The sequence below is a fragment of the Canis lupus genome, chromosome 5 (assembly GCF_048164855.1).
Source record: "Canis lupus baileyi chromosome 5, mCanLup2.hap1, whole genome shotgun sequence".
NCBI classification, from domain to species: Eukaryota; Metazoa; Chordata; class Mammalia; order Carnivora; family Canidae; genus Canis; species Canis lupus.
The window spans coordinates 25347991-25371017 of record NC_132842.1 but is presented as its reverse complement, the minus strand read 5'-3'; the positions used below and the strand labels follow the sequence as shown (position 1 = coordinate 25371017).

Genomic DNA, 23027 nt, shown 5'->3' with positions numbered 1-23027 from the left:
TAGAAATATGATAACTGTCTAAATATGACTCAGTGTTAGAAATCCAAATATAAAATTGCATATACATTATGAATCCAATTATATAAAAATATACAGTATCTGGTGTGCCTGGGTGGCTCAGTCAGTTGAGCATGTGACTCTTAATTTCAGCTCAGGTCATGATTTCAGGGTCATGAGATGGAGCCCCAACCACATCAGGCTCTGCTCAGCAGGGCATCAACTTGAAGATTCTTTCTCTCTGCCCCTCTTCCCACTCTCTCTCTCTCAAATAAACAAAAAAATCTTAAATACACACACACACACACGTATCTGGACAAGACCACAGGGTCACATGCAAAAAAACAAATGGCTGCTTTATTTCGGTGTTATGATTATACTTTAAAAACAACAGGAAAAGGAGACTGTAAAGAAGAAGAAAACAGATTAGTTTTAGTGACATTAGGTGAAATAAAATAGAAAATGGAGGCTACAACATGTGTTTTATCTAAACTAAAATTACAAACTTAATCTCCTCCCACCACTTACTTATACCAGTGCTAAATTTCCTTCATTTCTTAATTTCAACCTCTCAACTCCAGGTCTTCATATGTTGTTCCCTCCATTAAGAACCTTCTCCTAGGGTGCCTGGGTGGCTCAGTGGGTTAAGCTCCGACTCCTGGTTTTTGCTCAGGTCATGATCTCATAGATCCTAAGACTGAGCTCCAGATTGAGCCCCACATGGGCCTCTGTGCTCAGTGGGGAGTCTGCTTGAAAGAGTCTCTCCCTCTGTCTCATCCTCCACCCCCACAAGCACATGCGGTCTCTCTCAAAGAAATCTTAAAACAAACAGAAAACCTCTCCTTCCTCCTCTTCACTTAGCCAGACATCAGCTGGAATATGATTTCCTAGCAGTGGTCTTCCTGCCCTCCCTACGGATAGGTTCCCTTGCTCCTGCAGACTCCTACATTCCCCTTTTTGTATTAATAATACCATGCTACTTGTGCAATAGCTGTCTTCCCAACCAGTTCTGTGCTCTAAGAAGCTACTGACTGTCGGTCTTGTTCTTGTCTATCTCGCCAAAGATCAACCCAGCAGCAGAATACTTGGAGGCACTCATTAGTATCTGTTAATACTAAAAGACATAATTATTATGTATTCAAAAGTAATATATTTCCTTCCTTAAAATTTGTTTTAAAATCACAAACACCATAACTCTTAAAATATTTTAAGAAATCAATTTACAGCATCATTGTGTTTCAAAGTTGTCAAGAAAGATTTAAATCTCTTATACCTTGCAATATTCCAAATTAATTTTCTAGCTTTCACTACACCTTGCAATTATTAAACTTTTAAGACTCATGACTATAGATGGTATCTGGACAATTCACATTAAAATCTAATATAACCCATAAATCTCTAAAACCTAATGAGAAGCAGTCTTGATGCATTCATTTATTCTATTTTTAGGCAGGAAACTTTATTAGGACAAAGACAAAGAGGCACTAGATTATAAGAAAAGCTAACAGTGAAGCAATCTCAAGTGATACATAAAGAGCTATAGCTATTTATTGCTACTAAACAAATTCAATTGTGCTATATCTAATACCTTCAAAATATCTGTTCAACAGCATCTTGAGATTCTGTCAACATAATTCAAAATAGGAATTGTGCAGAAAGAAATTTCTCTTGACAAAAGCTGAATGTTGTCTCCTTCCCAGGTCATCTCATATTCTAGAAAATCTCTCTGCCATTTTTCTCAAGCCTTTGTGATAAAAGCAAAACCAAGCAGCAAAGTAGAGCAATAAATTACTTTCTTATGCAAGAGATGTGAATCCTATTTCGATTAAGGGAGAAATGGGAAATTTTTCCATTAAAGAGCTAAATGGAAAAAAGTGGAAAGATCACCACACAGTCTTCCTTTCTCTTCTAGACAAGCCTCCGGAGGGAATGGTGCAAGCTGTCACGCATGTTCATGCGGACCCCATTCATGACAGGAACCCACAGCCAACCCTCATGTGAGGGCTACTCTACAGAACAACTGGGCTGCACCCTTCAAAATCACCAGTATGGTGAAAGATCAAGAATCCTGAGGGACTGTCCCAGGTTCACGGGGAGACAGGGAACTGACAGCCGGACAGGCCCTGCGCCAGGAGCAAATGGGCTCTGCAGGACATTGCTGGGAAACCCAACAACCCAAGCATAGAACATCAGATAAATGTAATTCACCTAGTTAGTAATTTTACTGTGGTTATGAAAGAGAATGTCCTTGTTCTTGAGAACTACACACTGATGCTACTTGTGCAGCAAGTACACTGAAGGAAAAATGGGAAGAGGAGTGTGATATATGCAACCTACTCTCAAACAGTTCCAAAATAAATAAGTTAATATGTGGGGTTTTTTAAATATGTTTTCAGAAACAAAAACAAAAAATAAAAGGTTGATCCTATTTAAAAAATTAAGTTGCAAGGATTGGGAAGGGAGAGAATTTTACCTGCTGAGAAGAGATACTCACTAATCAAAGGAAGAAATAAGAAGGAAAACTTTGCAGATCTCAACACTATCATTTTCCACCAGAATGCAGCTCAGCACTGAGTAGAATAGCACATCTCTTCATTTAGACCAGAACTTCTGATGGCTTACAATTTTTACATCACATTTTAGGAGAAAACACAATAATGACCACCTCTGTAATACAAGTCAAACATTTTAAAGTAGGTTGTTGTTGTTGTTGTTGTTGTTGTTGTTTTTACTACAGCATTACTTCTGCTAAGGAATCATTTGAGATCCAAGTTCCTCTTAACAAAGTCAGTTTGGGTGTCTAGAAAGGTGAGTGAGGTGATTCTCCTGTCCTGGGCAAAGTTCCCCGTACATATCAGTACATACACCTATAAGTACATACAAGTACAAAGTTCCTGTAAAAGGTCTAAGTCTGATTTGGGCAAGAAAAAGAAAATCACACCCTACTGACTCCGTATGGGACAACCTGGACCAAGACCATGCCAAGATGCTAAGGAAACATCTTTCCTTAAGAGACTCTAGTAACAAGGAAGACTTCCCCTTAGTTAGCAGTAAAGAAACCCTCTTTTAAATAGCTTCTAGGTTACTTACACCACCAGAAACAGTATTTTTGATCATAGAACATGCCAATGAAATACATCTTAGTCATCGTTTCTGAGTATGAATCAATCATATGGCATATAAAGTTTGTTGATACAGTTAAAACAACAAATTCAAGCTGGTTTGAAAATCAAACTCAATTCTGTGGTACCATAATTGTCATGAGTAAGCAAGTTTGCAATTTTCTTCCAACATTGGTAAAACCTGGCCTCTCCTTTCCTAATCTAGAACACTTCACACTTCATCTACATCTACACAGCACATAAAGAAAATAACAAAAAGCTATTGCCTAAAGAAAATACACAAGACCAGTTACTGTGAATTTATATAAAAACTTACAGTATGTGTACATGTCCACATTCTCAAATTTCTTTTAAGTTAGAATCAGTCAATATATTCTACCTCACTTTGCATTAGAACATAACAAAGTTAATCAGTGAAGACATTAAACACAGTACTTTACTGGAGATTGTCAAAACCCATGCTAACACATCCTGAAACTTCTATTTCTATCCCATTCTTCTAGAATCTGAAACAGGCAACTACATTGTTTTACAAGCCATGGTGACCCTAAATGTTCCACAATGTAAAACAAATGTAGATGAGTGTACATCACTGTCTTACTGAAATCTGTCCAGTTCCACTGTTTAAAGTTTAACGCCCGAATACTCCAAATGTGTCAGTGGGAAAGAAAACTAGGTTCGACTCCACAGTACCTAGGTAATGCCAGCAGAAGTCAGCTTCTGAATTCAGGGCAAAAAAACAGCACTCGACAACCAATTGCCTGCACATGACCACTATCTTTGAACATGAAGTTAATAAACTAACCTATGACTCAGTCCTTGAATTAGGAGAGGGTGACTGGGGCAGGGGAAGAATTGGGAAGATGTTTTCATTCTATTCTGACCCTTTCTAACCAACAGCTTTAAAGAGAGCCTAAAAAGAATTAACTTCCATGGTCACCTTGTCCATCTCCAAAAAAGAAAAAGAAAATATAGTATCAAAACACAATCTTAGAACAATTTTGAGAGAGAAACATAGAGGTTTTGAAATTTTTAACATCAATTTCACACTTCTGGGAAATGAGGAGACAGCTATATAATGACATCCATCATATAAATTGACAGGCTCAAATTCCCTTAATAGAAAATGTCTATTTGTGTTTAAGGCAAAAACTGGTAATATATAGCTGTCCAGACACTATAAAAAAACCAATGTTAATATATGTAGATTTAATAGCCAGGCCATTTAATAAATATCACTTATTTATGTTAATTACAGTTGAAGTAAGATAATTTGCCAAGTTTCTTCTGTATTGAATTCACCTATTTCTCAAAATTTTTAAATTCATACTTCAGCCTTTGCACTCAGGAGGGTTTTGCACCAGCATGAGCTCTTGTACTCTACAGATCTAATTTATATAGTGAGTCAAAAAGTAGAATAAATGATCTAACACAGCCTTTCTTTTCCTTTTTCCTCTCCTTTGAAGTGAGTTGAGTTCTCATTTAAGGTTTGTAACATAGCTGTTTCCTAGTTGTAAAGTTATGCCTTCCTAAGTGCCACTGTTGTAAAGTGTTGTGTCCCTAGATCTTCCAAAGATCTCACTTTACCTTTGTTGAAATTGTATAAACAACTGCACCAAAGGAAAAAAAAAAAAAATCAGTTACTAAGTTGTGCTTTCCATTATATGCCTTTTGATAAATGAAGAATACCAGAAGTCATATATGTAATATTTTCATACAGAAATTCATTTTCACTTATAAAAACTACCAGATGGGGGAAAAAAAAAAAAAAAGAAATTCATTTTCAGAGAAGCTAATATAAAAGAGATATGGAATATTTTAAACCAGTGTATCAGTTCTAATTACATGGATTCAAGTATAAACTATAAATCAAACTATCTTCTGAAATTATGAAAGAGATAACGAGAGGACTATTTAAGACTATTAATTTGAAATATACATTCCCCTCCATCACTGCTTGCCTAGAGAAGAAGCACAATGAACAGAGAACATGTGCCTACATTTGGAACAAAGGTACCTCCAAAAGCAACCAGGACACAAATTCCAACGAGGAGCAACACACACAGGCCCCAAAGCCCTGAAAACTACACGTGTAAGTTTTCTTAATTTAGCTTAATAGTGACATTTCTCGTTTCATTCAATAGCTGTGTTCCTATAAGGCAAAATTGGAAATGAAAAGTTTCTCAGTGATATATAATCATGAATTTTAGAGCTAGAAGGTTTCCAGACAATGTAGTCCGGTCCCCACATTTAAAACAAGGAAATGAGTAGAGGTGCAGGAGGGGGTGGTGGGTAGTGGGGTGGCATTAAAGAGGTCAAGCCATTGGCCATACATAACACGGCTAGTTTTTTTTGTTTTGCTTTTTGTTCTGGTTTTTTGTTTGTTTTTAACATGGCTAGTTAATAGCAAAGCTAACCCAGGTCTCTGAGACTCTTAAAGACTGCCACTGGAAAACTTACTCTATCAAAATGGCATTTTAAAGAATTTCCCTTAAGAAGGGAGTATCTTAAAACTATTATAAAGAGACCCTGGTTTGTTATACTAAAGAATTTTAATTAAAGTTCATTTATATACCAAGTCAATCTACATAATGCAATATACTGTGGGTCTAAAATAAAAATGTTAATGTTATGCCTACAAAACCTATGTAAACAATGTCATTTTTAAATGGTAATAGCGTAACGACAGTAGGTAAATGGTTTGAAATTTTAAGATTTAATTAGGAAAAGTAATTTAGAAACCTTACTAAGATTATATTGTAATAGTACAGTAAGTGACATTTATGCTACAAATTTAAATGATTTAATAAAAGGAAACTATATTTTCACAGAAAATGTTTTACCTACAAATCAATTTTGTTTAGATATATATAGATATGGATGTGTGTATGTGTGACAAAGAGGGAAAACAAGAAAGAAATCAAATGGACAAAATGTAAACAACTGGTAAATTGGAAAGGCATATGAAGAATTTGGGTTCTGTTTTTACAACTTATCCTGTTACAAGTTTGAAAAACTATCAAAACAAGAGGATACAAAAGTACTGCAAATCATCTCCTAACAAAAACTCAATTCTATACTTATATTTGAATACCATAATTGACTATACTGCATAAGAAATACTACATTAAATTCATATTAAATTTCCCATAGCATCAAATTAAGAATTACTCACTTTTCTGCAGCAAATGGTCAAAAAGATGACAAATTAGCTAAAAGTAAAGTATATTCCATTTCCAATGGTCAGTATTAATATAATAAACTAAGAAATCACCTTAAACTAAGAAATTGATCTAATAAATTATCTGAGAAGCAATTTTTCCTTGCATTCTTCATCACCCATCACCTACCTTACCTACAGTGTACTGCTGCCATGGTTCTGATAGCTTATACCCACAGTGTTTCTCAACAGGGACTATTGTATACTGTACCTGGCCCCTGCCCGCTGCCAGTAGGTCTCCCCAGTAATTATGACAACCAAAAAGTCTCCAGAGATTTCCAAATTCTTCCTTCTTCCAATTAAAATTCTGATTATACGGTTGACCCTTGAACAAGGCAGGAGTTAAGGGCACCAGACCCTGACATAGTTGAAAATCTGCCTATCACTTCTGACTCCCTAAAAACTTTACTAATAGTGTACTCTTGAGTAGAAGCCTTGCAGATAAAGAGTTGATTAACATATATCTTGCCATTTGTACTGTATGCTGTATTTCTACAATAAAGATAGATAAATGAAAATGTTACTTTGGAAATCATGAGGAAAATACATTTAGAGTACTACACTGCATTTTTTCTAAGTATATTTGACACACAATATTACATTAAGTTTCAAGTATGCAATAGAGATCAGACAACTCTGTGACTATACAGTATGTTATGCTCACCAGAAGGTACCTACCATCTGTCATCATATAGTACTATATTGTATTTATCAAAAAATTCCATATTATAAGTGGATTCACACTGTCAGAACCCATGTTGTTCAAGGCTCAAGGGTATATTCATTTTAAGAATAGTTAACTATTAAAACTTTATCTTCCAAAATCCGAACTTATCAAACATAAATGAGCCTAAATAAACAAATAGATAGTTATACTTTACAAAGGGATTTCTTTCAAGATTCCATTAAATGCATGATTCCTCAGTATTCAAAATACAATTCAATGGAAGTTTTTTCTTTAACCTCTACCCAAATTCTAAGGTACACAGCTATCCCATAAAACAAGATATATATCTACATAATTATCCTAGAAAAAATTTAGCCAAAACTTAGGGAAAGCCTTATATTATTTGTTGCATGATTTTTCTATTTAATAAGACTCAGAAGAATTCTTATGCCACCACTGAGTGGCTTAGTAATCTACTCATTTATAACATTAACTGTTTTAACAGGGGCAGCCCCGGTGGCGCAGCAGTTTAGCGCTGCCTGCAGCCCAGGGTGCAATCCTGGAGACCCAGGATGGAGTCCCATGTCGGGCTCCCTGCATGGAGCCTGCTCCTCCCTCTGCCTGTCTCTGCCTCCCTCCCTCTCTCTCTCTGTGTCTTTCATGAAGAAATAAATAAAATCTTAAAAAAAAAAAAAAAAAACTTTTACCAAACATTAAATTGTTTTCATATCAGCATGAACTTTTAATCTACTGCTCCACAGAATGAAGATATTTGCTCCTACTCTATTAGAAAGCCATAAATATACTACATCCCAAAATATTCACTGCCATTACTCTTCCTCAGTTAAATGAGAAATGTTTCATATCCAGAAGTGACCTCAAAAAACTCACTCCTTTATTTAGGACAAAGGGCAGGCAGGATTAAGCATACTAATGCAAGAGATTCACTCCTGGATTGTCAAATCAGAAGAAAATTAACACAGAAATCCTCTCTTAGAAAATATGTCATATAATTAGTTACAGGGCGAAAGTTTCCTGAAGAAAGTGAAATAAAATATAAGATAAAATTTAAAAATAGAGTATATAAGCTTTATTTTTTCAAGTTAAAAGATGGGAAAATAAAATTAAGTAGTACCCTAAACAATCATTTTGGGGGTTTGGTCGTTTTTTAGTTTGTTTTTGTTTAACACATTCCCCCCAAAAAAATCATCTAGAAATTGTTTAGCAATGCTTTTTACAAGAACTACGCCTGTTGTGACAATCTCCATTAAAGATCTAAAAGAACCATTTCAAATTATAGCCAAAGTTTAAACATAACAACTTTCATACATGTATTTCATCTTTGGCACCATTTTATAAAACAAAATTCTGAAAAAAAAATCTTGGTAAATGTTTATCATATGCAAAAACAAAACAATTTAAGTGCTGAAAATCAAAAGGCTTTTTGTGGATTGTAATAACGTCAACAATCCACAATGAAACACACAACTCATAGCAGCATCATATAATACATTTTCCACAAGATAAATATCTAGCCTCAAAATTGAACAGAATAAAGATCTAGAATAAAAACTGAAAATTATCCTAAAACATTTTACCAATTCTCTAAGTTTTATGGCTGGGGTACCCCAATCGGTGTGCCAGAACATGCAAAGAAACAGAGCCCCCTCCACTTTCAGGACAGTTGGGAGCAAGTAGCAGCCTGGTCTAAGGTGTCAGAGCCAGTTGCCTCCAAGCCCCAAACAGCTCCTCAGTTTACCCCAAATGCTGTATAACTTCCACCACATCCTACGTGGCTCATGACATGGGAACGGTTAAGAAATGCTTCAGAGATAAACACATCCAGACATAACAAGTATCAACCTTTCTTTTAATTTTCTAAAGAAATCCTGGAAAAAAAAAAAAAAACTTTAGTTACCCATCATTCTCACCCAATCTAGGTTTGGAAATTCTATCTAGACTTTAATGACATATCTTCCCTTTTTTTTTTTTTCTTAAAGATTTTATTTATTCATGAGAGACATAGAGAAAGAGACAGAAACACAGGCAGAGGGAGAAGCAGGCTCCCTGTAGAGAGCCCGATGTGGGGCTCAATCCCCAGACCCATGATCCAGGATCATGCCCTGAGCTAACAGCAGATGCTCAGCCATTGAGCCACCCAGGTGCCCCTCTTCCAATTTTTTAACCTGTACCATGATTCTTCACTATTTTTTTCAAAAACAGAAACTCTGGTATACTCAGTTCCTATCTTTTTGAAAACTTACAACCCCCTAGAAACTGGATCATAACACAGACACTGTAACACTTCCCTAACCTATGGTTGCAGTGATCTACTCAAAAATGACCTCTACCGATAGAGAAAAGCCATCAAGTTGGCAAGAATAAGAAACATAACCCAGTCTATTTCAAAGGAAGCCTAAAATGGGCTGAAAACCAAGAAAAAAGCTAGAAGGTGGCAAATACTGCCTATAACCTGTCTTTTTCACTTATATTTAACAAAAATGCCTATATGTCAGAGTACTTTTTCATTAATGAAATCTTCAGTTGGTCCCCTAACGGAAATCCTTTTCTTTTAAAGTTTTTTTTTTTTTTTTTTTTTTTTTTTTTTTTTATTCATGAGAGACACAGAGAGAGGCAGAGACATAGGCAGGGGGAGAAGAAGAATCCCCACAGGGAGCCCAATGTGGACAGATCCCAGTACCCCAGGATCACAATCATCTGAGCCAAAGGCAGAAGCTCAACCACTGAGCCACCCATGTGCCCCAGCAAAGAGAAATCCTTTAACAGCTCCTTAAGCCCTATGGGATGACCTGCAAACCTCCTGGGCCATCACACCCTAGAACCTAACAGCACCTCCATGGCTTCGTCTTGCCCCATCTCTATGTTCCCAAATGCTCAAATACATGTGCCTTAGTGCCCTTCTCACACTGCTCCACTTCCTCAGAACACTCTTATGCCACACTACACACACACCCACCCCTCTTAATCTCCTTTCACATAGGATCAGCTTAATTTCACCTCAAAATAATAATCTGTGGAATAGCCACCACATTCTAAAGGATGTTACTTAGGAACACCCAAATCCGTGCATTATTTATTGAGCACCTATTAAGAGCTCAGGAAAAGTGTTTAGCACAAGTAATAAAAATCTTTGCCCTCTAAGATCTTAAAGATTTCCTGAAGGAAAGAATGAAGAGCCATGTGATTTTAATGTGAGGCAAGCAGAGTGCTACAGGGAAGAAGCCAACAGAGCTCACCCAGCAAGGAAAGTGGTACAAGGATGACAAAGAGGATCACTAGGAGCTAGGGAACTAAGCAGAAACTGTCAGAGTTTTTTTTTTGTTTTTTTTTTAATCTTCACTGTGAAATAAGTAGTTTGGCCTTTATGGTAATAAACCTCCAAAGAAGGCATGTTCATTCTTTGTGGCTCCCTTGTCTTCATAACAAACACAAAGAAATAACAGATAAAATATAAAAACAAATCACTAAAATGACCTATCTACATCCCCAAACATGTTAAATACCACTTAATCAGAAATCTCACAGGAACACCAAGTGTGAGCCAACCTAAAGCCACCAGGTCTGGGGGCTGTGGGCCCCAAAGTGGGAAAAGGCAGCAGGAAGTAAATCCCACAGGGTAACTGCACACCAAAGAGTTCTGTGTGACGCAGGGTCGTTAGCCAGGCTCCTTGCTTAGAACCGGGGGGCAGGGGTGGCACTGGTCCTGGATTAGGAAACTAGACTGAAAAAGGCTTTTGCTAACCATGCTGGAGCTACCACTGAGGAGGCTGTTGACCTAAGGCCAGCTGACTGTGACAGAATCTGTGATATCACCAACATCACCGTGGGGCTGGTGCTCCGATCCACTAGCACAAGACCTGATTCTGATCTGGGAACTCCAAAGGCAGGCAGAGACAACGGCACATCTACCATACCAGGAGGGAAAATCACAAAGACACAGACGTAAGAGAAAGAGAAAGAGTTTTCGTCAGAATTAGCCTGCAAAACTGCAGAACACGGCGTAAACACCAACAATATCAACTACCACAATATAAATTCACTAAGACAAAATTAAAATGCTAATCAAGTGACCTGAAAAAGACTTCAAAATAAGCACATAAAAGATCCACAAAGAGATAAAAGAATAATTTTTTAAAATGTTTAAAAACAAGCAGAAACAAGAAAAAAACTAGTGGATATAAAAAAAAAAAAAACAACTAAAAATCTTACAAGTGCGATACAGCCATTATAATTCACAAATCACAAGCTGTATGTGGTTCAGGTGATTTATTATTAGTCACCTAACAAGCTATCCCACGCCTCTGCCTTTGACCACACAGGGCTCTAGAATTTTCGGGGCAGCAGTACACAGGACACTGTTACACACTAAGATTCAAAACTGAAAGACACAGGGTACCTGTCCTTAAAGAACTCTGTAACCGTTTTGCTAAGAGAACACTAAGATTACAAAGTAAAACAAAATGTAAATTTTCCAAAATGTAATAAGCGTTTTTAAGTTAAAATGCCTGGCATTTCTTAGTTTTCATAAACTCCTATTACCATCTTTACTAGAGCCGGCACTTTTAGACAAACATTCGCACAAAATTTCATAAGAATGAATCTGAAATACCAAAAGCCGCTTCTTCTTTAATCAGTATTTGAACTCGGCTAGCAACTATCCTGGTTTATTCAAAATACACCACTGGAAAAGTAGCCCACTGAGAAGTCTTGAAAATCAAAGCACGCTTCTTACAATATCATCCTTAGTGAAAAGCACTCAAAGACTTCACATCAACAACAGCTTTGTTTTCATTTATCAACTGCCTTATTATTTCAGTCGATGAGAAGAATAACTACTCTACCCATATTAAGATAATCATTATGAATTACATGTGAAAAATTTTAAACTCTCTAACATTATATTTCAGTAGGAAACGCTCACTCTATTCCAAAGTTCCCCTAATCAAAAACTCTGTACTTTTTAAAAAGTACATCAAAACTGTCATATGATCACAGGTTAAAAATCTTAATTCTTTCCTCACTCTCTAAAAGTGAACAGTTAGTACAAAATAGTAAAATCTAGCTATCCTATTCACAGGAAGAAGTGGATTGGAATGGCAGAAAATATTACATATAGTAATAATTCATATACACAATCACACAATCCCCTTACAACTGAGATGATGCCATGTCAAATTTGTAAGTCTTACAAGATAGACTTGGTTCTCATTCCACCAAAGACATTAACAAAGAGACTTTTTTTTTTTTTTTGCTTAAATGTAATATTAACCTATGTTATCTAATGATTGAACTTCACAAAATTAAACCCCTACTAATTATGGTCAATTTAAATTTTCCCTCTTCATATTTCTTTCTTTTTTTTTTAAGATTTTATTCATTTATTCATGAGACACACACACAGAGAGAGAGAGAGAGGCAGAGACACAAGCAGAGGGAGAAGCAGGCTCCAGGCAGGGAGCCCGACGCAGGACTCGATCCCAGTTCTCCAGGATCAGGCCCTGGGCCGAAGGCAGCGCTAAACCGCTGAGCCACCAGGGCTGCCCCCTTTTCATAATTCTTTTTTCTCCCACTCATCCCCCTCTGGCAACCACTAGTTTATCCTCTATATTTATGAGTCTATTTCCCTCTTCATATTTCTAACAAGTCACCTTCCAATGACTAGTCAACAGAATATTCTGGGTAACAAAAGAACATAACTAAATCAGCCAAGAAACTAATGACACAAATTTTTTCTCAGCACATCTAACTTCTCAGAATAAATCAAACATCAGAAAGTATCTATATCTCCTTGTTTCAGTAGAGACAGGTGTACAATTGGGCTGAAGCAGATTATCCAATCTCTGATGAAGTGACATAATTCCAGTTTGTCCAATAACAAATTCTAAGTACTCTGCAAATGCTCCTGAGGCCCCTGAAACAAAACAAAGACGGAGACACTTACTCATGACTGGAAATGTCTCTGTAGGCTGTCCCAATCAGAGAGTAAACCAAAATCTGCTTCCCAAGGCTTCTCAGAAGAATACATGTCCTGGTCAGAAAACAAAGAGAAAAAAAAATCATCTTTTCTAAAGGTCAGCATTTTAAATATAATTTTCTAAAAGGAAATGAAAATAATTTGGTTTCCACAATTTCCTATTTGCAGAAGAACGCTCTAGTGTAATCTAAATATAAAAAATTACCAATCAATCTTTAAAACATTCTTATCTTCCCTTGTCTGTAAGAAGTCATCTCAAAAGCAAATAATATGTATGAAGTAATTATCACACAGAAACTTATTAACAGGTGACCTCGGTCTTCACTTACTAAAATCTTATTTCCTCTCTCTATCCCAAATAAGTACTAGAAAGGAAACACTCCATCTAAGGTAGATATAACACATCACATGCTAAATTTATTTTGATTACATATAAATAATTCATATACACTATCAAAGATCACCAATGTTATTGCTATAAACTTCCTCTAATAATGGACATTTTCCTCATTATAAAATACAGTTTCATTGTTCTAAAAAATTGGAGGGATGCCTGGGTGGCTCAGTGGTTAAGAGTCTGCCTTCAGCTCAGGACGTGATCCCGGAGACCAGGGATCGAGTCCCACATCAGGCTACCTGCATGGAGCCTGCTTCTCCCTCTGCCTGTGTCTCTGCCTCTCTCTCTCTCTCTCTCTCTCTCTCTGTCTCTCATGAATGAATAAATGAATGAATGAATAAATAAATAAATAAATAAATAAATAAATAAATAAATAAATAATCTTTTAAAAAAATTGGAAACAGTGACAAGATAGAAAAAAAAATTCTCTCTCCACACAGAGCCACTACATCTACCCAATTATGTGGGGCACGTTTCCTTTCCGGGAATTTTTTGTAAGCATTTTTAAAATACACTTTATAAGTACTACAAAAAAATGTTTTATTGGGTCCTTTTCACTTGAGTATAACACAAAGCATCACCATGTATTAGTATAAATATGAACTAAATCTTCCTTACTTAATATATTCAAGAAAATAAGGATAAGATAATACTAATGTTATATTTAAACATATGCATGAATCCACAGTGCTTCCCCAAATCTAATACATAAAATTCCACAGGTAACTTAAGATTTGATACAAAATTTACACTGTGCTTCCTCACATACAGCTTTCTTCACTAACTGGAGAACTACTTTTTGCAATTATAAGAACTGACAATTACTTTATTTTTTATATCAATTAAGAAAACAGCATAATACTAAGGAATTCTGATTCTGAAATAGATTAAAATTAGGGTAACATTTTTTGAAGAAATAATGCTTGTCCCATCTATATACGTTACTCATGTCATGTAATATACATGAAAATACAAATTTACAAAATGAAAATCTGTATGCACAGCATGATTCATAGACTGTAATTACCAATGGCATATAATCACAGTGCTGCCACGTAATCACCTGACCCACATCCCACATGCTTTCTTCTTTATCTATGCAGTAAATACTATGATTTTCATTTCTCGATAACCCAATTATCCCAAAGGAAATGAGAAGTTGTATGGAAATCTAAAACAACCTATAATCTACGTGTTAGTTTTAGAATACACGATGAAAATTTCTCCCTATAAATACACTTTCTTGATGGTGCTTCACTGAGTCTATCAGACCTGTCTTCCCTGCCAGGGAACTATGAGGTCAAGATGCTGACCCCTGGAGCATGCTGAATGATAAGGACATGGGAAGGCAAACCCACATCACAGATACACAAAGTAGTTCACAGATGATCCAGGAGTTTACTTACTCTTGTAGAGTCCAGTCTCTTTGGCCTACAGACTTTTTGTTCCTGTTTATATCTAAGATTTTTATCTTAAATTTAAAATTCCTAAATGGCAACATCAAAGCACTCTGTACTAAGTAGTACGCCCCTCCTACCCATAGTCATAAAATACTGAAGAAATATGTATCCAATGACTGAAGTTCCTAAGATATCAAGAATTTTCTTAGCACTATAAATAGTAACCTCAAAAATGCCAGGATAATAAAACCTATAAATAGTGGAGTTCTAACCTTATCATCTAAAGTGATAAAAAATACTTTAGAAATATGCAACAATGCACGTATTGGAATTACTGTAAAATGTCATGAAGTAACTCTCAGAAACATACTTTGAAATTACTTATAACTGAAGTCGCTGGTTCAAGATTCCTTACCCTAACCACAGCTCTAAAATGTGTATCTTCCTATCTACTCTCAAAGTATGAACTCTTTAAGCAACAAGGTGGTTCAGAAGCACCTAAGGTAAAATTTGCACATTCTCTCTCTCCTTCTCTAAGTGATCTCTCCTCCCACTGGACATACAAAAAAGAGGAAATAAATTATCTAACTTTGTTTTTCACACTATCCAAGAGGGAAAAAAGTAATTTGTCTTAATTCCCAGTTTCTCATAAAAAGTATACTGGAGTATTTCCATAAAATCTGGGCTTTGTACATTACCCTCAGCATGAGAATTTATACTCGTGCTAACCTAATACAGGTTCTTTCAAGTGACTCCTCTAACTTTTGATATACTTGAATAGTGAGCCAGCCTAAGGATAATCCATCCTGACAGGGAATTCAGGGTCTACTTAAAAGTCAAGCAAACTCCCCCAAGTCCTTTTCTTTATTGCAGGCACTACACGGCCTAAAAATAATTTCTGACACTTTTAGAGAATTAAAACCTCTCAAAGGATCTGAAAGGATTTCTGGTTTTTATAACACCAGATAATCTATTCTAGAACTAGCTCAGCAGTCCCAATTTTGATTATTTTAAAGCTCAAATTTAACAGAATTAGAAACCGCAACACACAGTATCACATTCTATTGTTTCTAATAACATTCTTTCAGGAGACTAAATTAACAGTAATTTATTTTATTGTTTACTAACTTCTCCTACTGAAAGAATTACACAAGAATGCCAATCCCCACTACAAGCCTATGGGATCTCCGTCCTTTTACTCTCATCACAAATCATAATTTAAGAAAATCAAATTTAATCTTGAGAACAATTATACTAGGTGAAATAAGCCAGTCATATATAAGACAAACATCCTATGATTCCACTTATATGACGTACCTAAAAAAGTCAAATTCAGGAACAGAAAGTAGAATGGTGAGCGCCAGAAGCTGAGGGTGGAGTAATGGAGAGTCAGTGTTTAATGGTGACAGTGTCAGTTTGGGAAGATGAGAAAAGTTCTAGAGACAGATAGATGATAACGGTTGTACATCAAAGTAAATGTACTTACTCCTACTGAACTGGATACTTTAAAAAGGTCAAAATGTTAAATCTTATGTATATTTTACCACAATATAAAAATATAAATAAAAAAAGAACCAAATGTACCTATAGCTCCAAAAGAGCAAGCAAATCCTAAAGTAACAAATTCATTACAAAGAATCTAGGTGTTTGTTATTAATAAACACCAAAACCAACCACATAGTTTTAAAATATTTGGCTATATAGGAAAAAGAAGTGGCTACCTGAGAAATAGCTAGGACTCACTATTCAGGTTTTTTAAATCCCCTCAATTAAATAACTAACACAGGCCTTATTAAAACCAGAAGTGGGGATCCCTGGGTGGCACAGCGCTTTGGCGCCTGCCTTTGGCCCAGGTCGCGATCCTGGAGACCAGGGATCGAATCCCACGTCAGGCTCCCGGTGCATGGAGCCTGCTTCTCCCTCTGCCTATGTCTCTGCCTCTCTCTCTCTTTGTGTGTGACTATCGTAGATTTAAATAAATAAATAAATAAATAAATAAAGATTTAAAAATAAAATAAAAATAAAAATAAAAATAAAACCAGAAGTGAAACAAACACTTTCAGCATTGAATGAACATCAAAGTCCCTTCCTACCCCTTCACCACCACCATTCCCTATGATCTCTCACATTCATTTGGCTTTTTCTGTCCATCTGTAAAATAATTCTCTCTAAATATACACACCTTTTCATTCAAGTGTTCTTGTGTAGGTAAAATACTTACACCAAGAAGGTGAAGATGATGTGTAAGACTTTAAAAATTTTAGCCACGGCTCCATTTTTATCTTTCAGCATCCTTAAATTTTTTGTAGAAAAAGGAGGATGGCAAAGAAAGTACTTAAGTTATTTTTCCTCATAATTTTTAGCTTCATGGTCAGTTTCCATTTAAAGAATTTCCACGGTTCTGCTGTGAACTTTCTAATTTTTATCATTCAAGATAAGTACTTCCCCAACTAAAAGTACAGCTGTCAGGTATCTGTTTCTGAGATTCTCGTGTCCAAATGGATTGTGAACCCTCTTGCTACATGACATCAAACATATTTGATAAAGGACAAGAATTATCCTTTCAGATGCATGGCAAAGCTCAAAAGCAATAAAGAGAAATCCTTAGAAACCATAAAAAATGAACAAAAGCTCAGAGAGAGAGAGTGATCAGTGGGCAAAGAATCCAGCAATGGGCTAAAAGGCATCTCACAATCTCCCATGACCAAGCTGCACTGTCCAATACTGTGGCCACTAGCCAGCTATATGTAGCTTTTTAATTTAAATTAAATAAGACCACGTACAATTTAAAATTCCATTCCTCTGTCATACTACAGACACTTCTAAAGTGGCTATTGGTTACTGTGTTAGCAGAGATGTGCAACATCTCCATTATCATAGAAAATTCTATGAGACAAAGCTGAAGGGCTTTCAGTGTTATGAGTTATACATGGGACAAAGTCAAAGCTTCACACTATACAACAAGAGAAGTCAGACTATAGTTAAGCACATAGAGCCTGGCCCCTGAAGCACTACACCTTCAATAAAAAGATAAGCTATGGAAAAAAAAAAAAAAATCTGCCCCAAAGAAGAATGAAGGAAAATTCTCTCCAGAGTCTAGGTTTATCAGTGTTGGGGGAAGGAGAAGGGAGTTTTCACTAGAAATCATCCTGAACCAAAATCAACCTTCACACAGGTTTCAAGTTCAAATCCATACATTTGTATGTTATAAAACTCTCAAGCCTAGAAATCAAGTCACCCTAGTGTGACAGTGTCCTCAACTGCGAATTCCCTCCAGGAGAAAGTACTCTTAAGCCAGGTCTCACATCCATTTCCACAGACACAGTTACAATAAAAATTAGCTCAAACTTCAAAAACTATGCATAAGCAAGATTCAACAGAAGTAAATTAATCACAAAGATGTTACAAAGAACAGTAATGTTTCAAAATACAATAGGAAATGGAAAATATGAGCAAAACAGAAGGCAACAGATTTGGAAAAGAATCAGGTGAAAAATAGGATAACTAAAATTAAACCTCAATAGACAAGTTCAGCAAAGCAGCAAATTCTAAAGAAAGAATTAATGAGCCAGATGATAGATCTGATAACTTTTTTTTAAGTTTATTTTTTTAGTAATCTCTACATCTAATGTGGGGCTCGAACCCACAACATGGAGACCAAGAGTCACATGCCCTCCCAACTGAGCCAGCCAGGTGTCCCTGGAACCATATGATAGGATCTGAAGTTTTCCAGAATGCACAAAGAAAGATAAAAACTATATAAAAGACGATTAAAAGACACAAAAACTATATTAAAACATCTAATATGTTTATCTCATTGGCGTTTTAAAAAGAGAAAATTAAGAATGAGGGAGAGACAATCTGCGGAGAAAAGAACTAAGAATTTTCCTGATTTGATGAAAGATACTAATGTACAGACTCATGTTCAGCAAATTCCAAAAAGTATAAATAAAATGGAAACTGACACCTAGAGATACCATAGTGAAACTGTGAAACATCAAAGACAAAGAGTTCTTAAAAGCAACTAAAAATAAAAATAAAAGCAGGTCACTTACAAAGCAACAATTAGACTTCACACTTGATTTATCAACTGCAACAACAGAGGTCAGAAAACACTAGAATAATACCTTCCAAGTTCTAAGAGGGAGAAACTGGTAACTATATAACTATATGCTCAACTCAGCTAAACTATCTTTTCAAGAAAAATGACAAAATAATGAAAATTACAGACAAACTGAGGGAATATACAGTTAACAGATCCTCACTCAGGAAGCTTCCATGGGCAGGCCCGGGTGGCTCAGCGGTTTAGCGCTGCCTTCAGCCCAGGGTGTGATCCTGGGGACCCGGGATGGAGTCCCACATCAGGCTCCCTACATGGCGCCTGCTTCTCCCTCTGCCTGTGTCTCTGCCTTTCTCTGTGTCTCTTATGAATAAATAAAGACTTTAAAAAAAAAATAAAAGGAAGCTTCCAAAACTGTAGTCACAAAGTAGGAAAATGATGCCAAAGAGAAGGTCTGAAATACAGGAAAGAATGGTGAGGGGAAAAAAAAAAAAAACTGAGTAAATGCAAACAAATATTAGAGTATGATTTCTAAATCAGGAAACGGGGGGGGAGGGCGAAGGAGAGCTAAAGTACTGGCACCTAGCACATAACTGAGCCCAACCCACAGCTTATGGACAAACCCACCCAAACCCATCAGAGACTGCCAAACTCATGAGCTAGAAATAAATAGATGTCTATTTTACACCACTAAAATTTTGCAGTGGTTTGTTACATGGCATTATTACTGCAAGAGATGGCTGATACAGAGAATAAGAACATTAACTTTATTTTTTTTAATATTTTATTTATTTATTCCTGAGAGAAGGAGAGAGAGAGAGAGGCAGAGACACAGGCAGAGGGAGTAGCAGGCTCCACGGAGTGAGCCCAACGTGGGACTCGATCCTGGGTCTCCAGGATCAGGCCCTGGGCTGAAGGCAGCGCTAAACCACTGAGCCACCAGGGCTGCCCAGAACATTAACTTTTAATGGGAATTAAGTTTGTGAGTTTCAGTTTTACTAAAAAACTTCACTCACTAAATCTGTGAACATACACACATACTGATATCATTTACAGAAATTTCCAAAATAAATAAAATTAATAATAGGTTTTTTAGGGACATACACACATATAATGTAACTATACAGAAAAGTAAAAGAATGGTAGACCTTAAAGTTGAGGCTGCTGGATACCTAGGGACAAGCAGTGGAATAGAGGAGAAGCAGGAAGATGTGATCCAAGGGAGTACTGATAATGTTCTATTGCTTAAATTGAAGGAGGCAATAGGATGGACACTATTACATTAGACCTTAGGCAACACACATCACACATAGCTTTTGGTATTAATGTAATATTTTATGATATTTTAATATGAAAAAGCAAAAATGTTCCAATAAAATCAGAAGTATAATAATTATAAATAAAAGTAACATGTGTACCCACCTATATAAAGGAGTTAAATGCACTTATAATCTTTAAACTATAATTAAGAGGCAGAAAGAGTTGTAGTGACTCATTCATTCTTTAAAAGTAAAAGACAATACCAAGTGACAGGCAGCTCCACTACAAATTATAAGAGAGCTTTCCATGTGCAAAGACTGATGATTATACATTACCCACACTAAAAGCAGCAAAGAGTTGTTACTTGTTACTGTCTGAACTCAGCCTTCTGATCACTAAAGCTTCTCATCTCACTCTCCAAGTTGTACAATCCAAGTTCATTTTCTAGTAGAAATTCCTAGATCTTGTTCTGCAACACTGCTATGTGTTGAACTGCCATCCCAAGAAAGAGCTTAAGAAAATTTCCTTCAGTGAAGCATTATTTGTAACAGAAAAAAATATATAAACAACTTAAATGTCCAATAATAAGGGATGGACTGAGGCACCTGGGTGGCTCAGTCGATTGTCTGCCTTCTACTCTGGTCATCATCCCAGGTGGAATTGAGCCCTGCATAGGTTCAGAAGGGAGTCAGTCTGCTTTTCCCTCTCCCTCTGCTGCTTCCCCTGCTTGTGCTTTCTCATAGTGTCTTTAAAAAATAGTAATAATAATAATAATGATGATGATGATGGATGGACTAAATGAACTGTTATTAACGTACATGTAATGGACTCTCATATATCCATTTTTAAATGTCTCAAGAAAATTTAATGACAGGGAATGAATGAGTGTTCCACAATGTACTTTATGCAACTGTCCCACAGTCAGCAAGAATTGTCAGAAAAGATACCTCAATCAATTTAAATTTATTTCCCAAAGGGTTATAAACCAAACTTTAAATGACTAATGTTAGGTTTTTAAGTTTAAAACAGATAAACAATACACAAATTTACTTTGCATTCAATAAATATTTACTGAGCAGCTCTTATGAGCCAGGCAGTGTTTTAGGCTCTTGGAGACACAGCCAAGAACAAAGCAAAGATCCTCTCCCTGTGGAACTTATATCACAGTAATTCTCGTATCTTTTTTTTTTTTAATTCAGACTCATAATTCATTAGCTCAAATATATACATATGTCGAGGCACATTCCTAGGTAATATCTTCTCATTCAGATAAATAACTTCAAGTTAATATTAAAGTCATTATTCATTGATGCAGAAAAGTCTCTCCACTGTACTTTCCCAATTCTTGGGCATTCTACAAAAAATGCTCTTTCTGCAATGTATATCCCCTGAAACACAATGTTAAATTTGAAAAGGTTTAAATATTTTCCCAGCTCAAGAGAAATAAGGCAGATTTTCTATCATTGCTGAATGAAAGGAGGTTTGTTTATCCTGTTCACTAAATCAACAACATACTTCCTGCTAATAGGATCAGAGAATGAGATGGGTAAAATGTGAAATCATTTGATTTCTTTGTTTTGTTTACACGTGTATGTTAACGAAGCATCAGATAAGAATGAGGTCTAATTTCCTCTTCTGCAGGTAGAATTTGAGTTAGGTTTCCAGAAGGACTTACCAAATTCTAGTAGCCATACACCGGTAAACAGGTCAACCTCTAGGTATTTAGAAAAACAAATGTCCTTTCCCAAACTTCTTAGTTACAGAGCCTTTCAAAGGCAGCTCATAATTTGTTCACATGTTGTTATTTGCCTAATGCACTTGATACATACTATCAGAACTGCACATAATGCCTGAGCTCTACAGATAAAAGCTAAAATGAAGGATACAATATATCTGATTTTCAGAGGCCTAGTATCATTTAAAAAGTCAGCTAACAATTCCAGACTATCTCTAGTTAGATTCTAAACACAAGAATCCATCCATCCATTCAATAAATACTTATTCAGCTAGACAATATGCAAAACCATCCCAAGGGGGTTGAGATTAAAAAAAAAAAAAAAATCAAGATAAATCTGCCATCTTGCCACTAACAAAACATATCCAGGACAAAAAGTACTATAAGGGAAATGAGAGTGAAGAGCTTCAGCTTATGCAAAGACCCTGTACTGAATGAAAATGAGTAAATTTATGGGCCATAAAATGTAAATACATAGCATTGAAGAGAGGAAAATTCATGTAGTCCATAAAATTGGAATTCAGTAGATTATGAGCCTTGCAAGAAAATCACTCACCATACAAGTCCTAGAAGCAAGAGGTACAGCTCTCCCATTAACCAGCTCTAGGACTTTAGATCAAGTCATTTCATTGCTCTGAGATTCTGTTTCTTCATCTGTAAAATGAGAGTTAAAATTTCTAAGCTACCTACCACTCATGATTGTCAAGGGATTATGCATGAAAAAATGCTTTACTAAACTAAATATCTCATATATACTAGTACTGGTTCAGCTTTTTTTGGGTCTTATTTTTAAATAAATAAGTTGAAATGATATTTTTTAAGATTGCATTTATTTGGGAGATTGTGCACAGACTAGCAAACTGGGTGGTGGGGGAGGAATAGAGGGAAGAGAGAGACTCGAGCAGATTCCACGCTAAGCATGCAGCTTGACACAGGGCTTGATCTCACAACCCTGAGAGTACAACCCCAGACAAAATTAAGAGTCGGACGCTTAACCACCTAAGCCACTCAGGCACCCCAAGTTGAAAAGACTTTTAAGTTCTCTTTTTAGCACTGTAAGATTTTACGACCTAAAAACTAATCTTAACTCAATGAGTAACTAAGAGATTTCTAACTTCCTAAGCATTATTATTAGTAGCATCAATCAATAAATTACCACAGAAAAGGAGGTATG

At 36.0% G+C, this 23027-nt stretch overlaps 1 protein-coding gene and 1 long non-coding RNA gene across 7 annotated transcripts in view; one reads left to right on the top strand and one right to left on the bottom strand.

Moving 5' to 3' along the window:
* The window catches only part of LOC140633382 (uncharacterized), a 103921-nt gene that overhangs the window by 54161 nt on the left and 26733 nt on the right, over positions 1–23027 (top strand). For 5 of the 6 annotated variants that reach the window (XR_012030980.1, XR_012030984.1, XR_012030985.1 and 2 more), the window contains exon 4: positions 5085–5211. This is a non-coding gene — a long non-coding RNA (uncharacterized lncRNA). The remainder of the gene's footprint in view (positions 1–5084; positions 5212–23027) is intronic. The other variant, XR_012030981.1, reaches the window with a different exon arrangement.
* The window catches only part of USP6NL (USP6 N-terminal like), a 169200-nt gene that overhangs the window by 137280 nt on the left and 8893 nt on the right, over positions 1–23027 (bottom strand). The window contains exon 2 of the mRNA XM_072825843.1: positions 12969–13055. Coding sequence (XP_072681944.1) covers positions 12969–12972 — 4 coding nt within the window. The 5' untranslated portion in view covers positions 12973–13055. The remainder of the gene's footprint in view (positions 1–12968; positions 13056–23027) is intronic.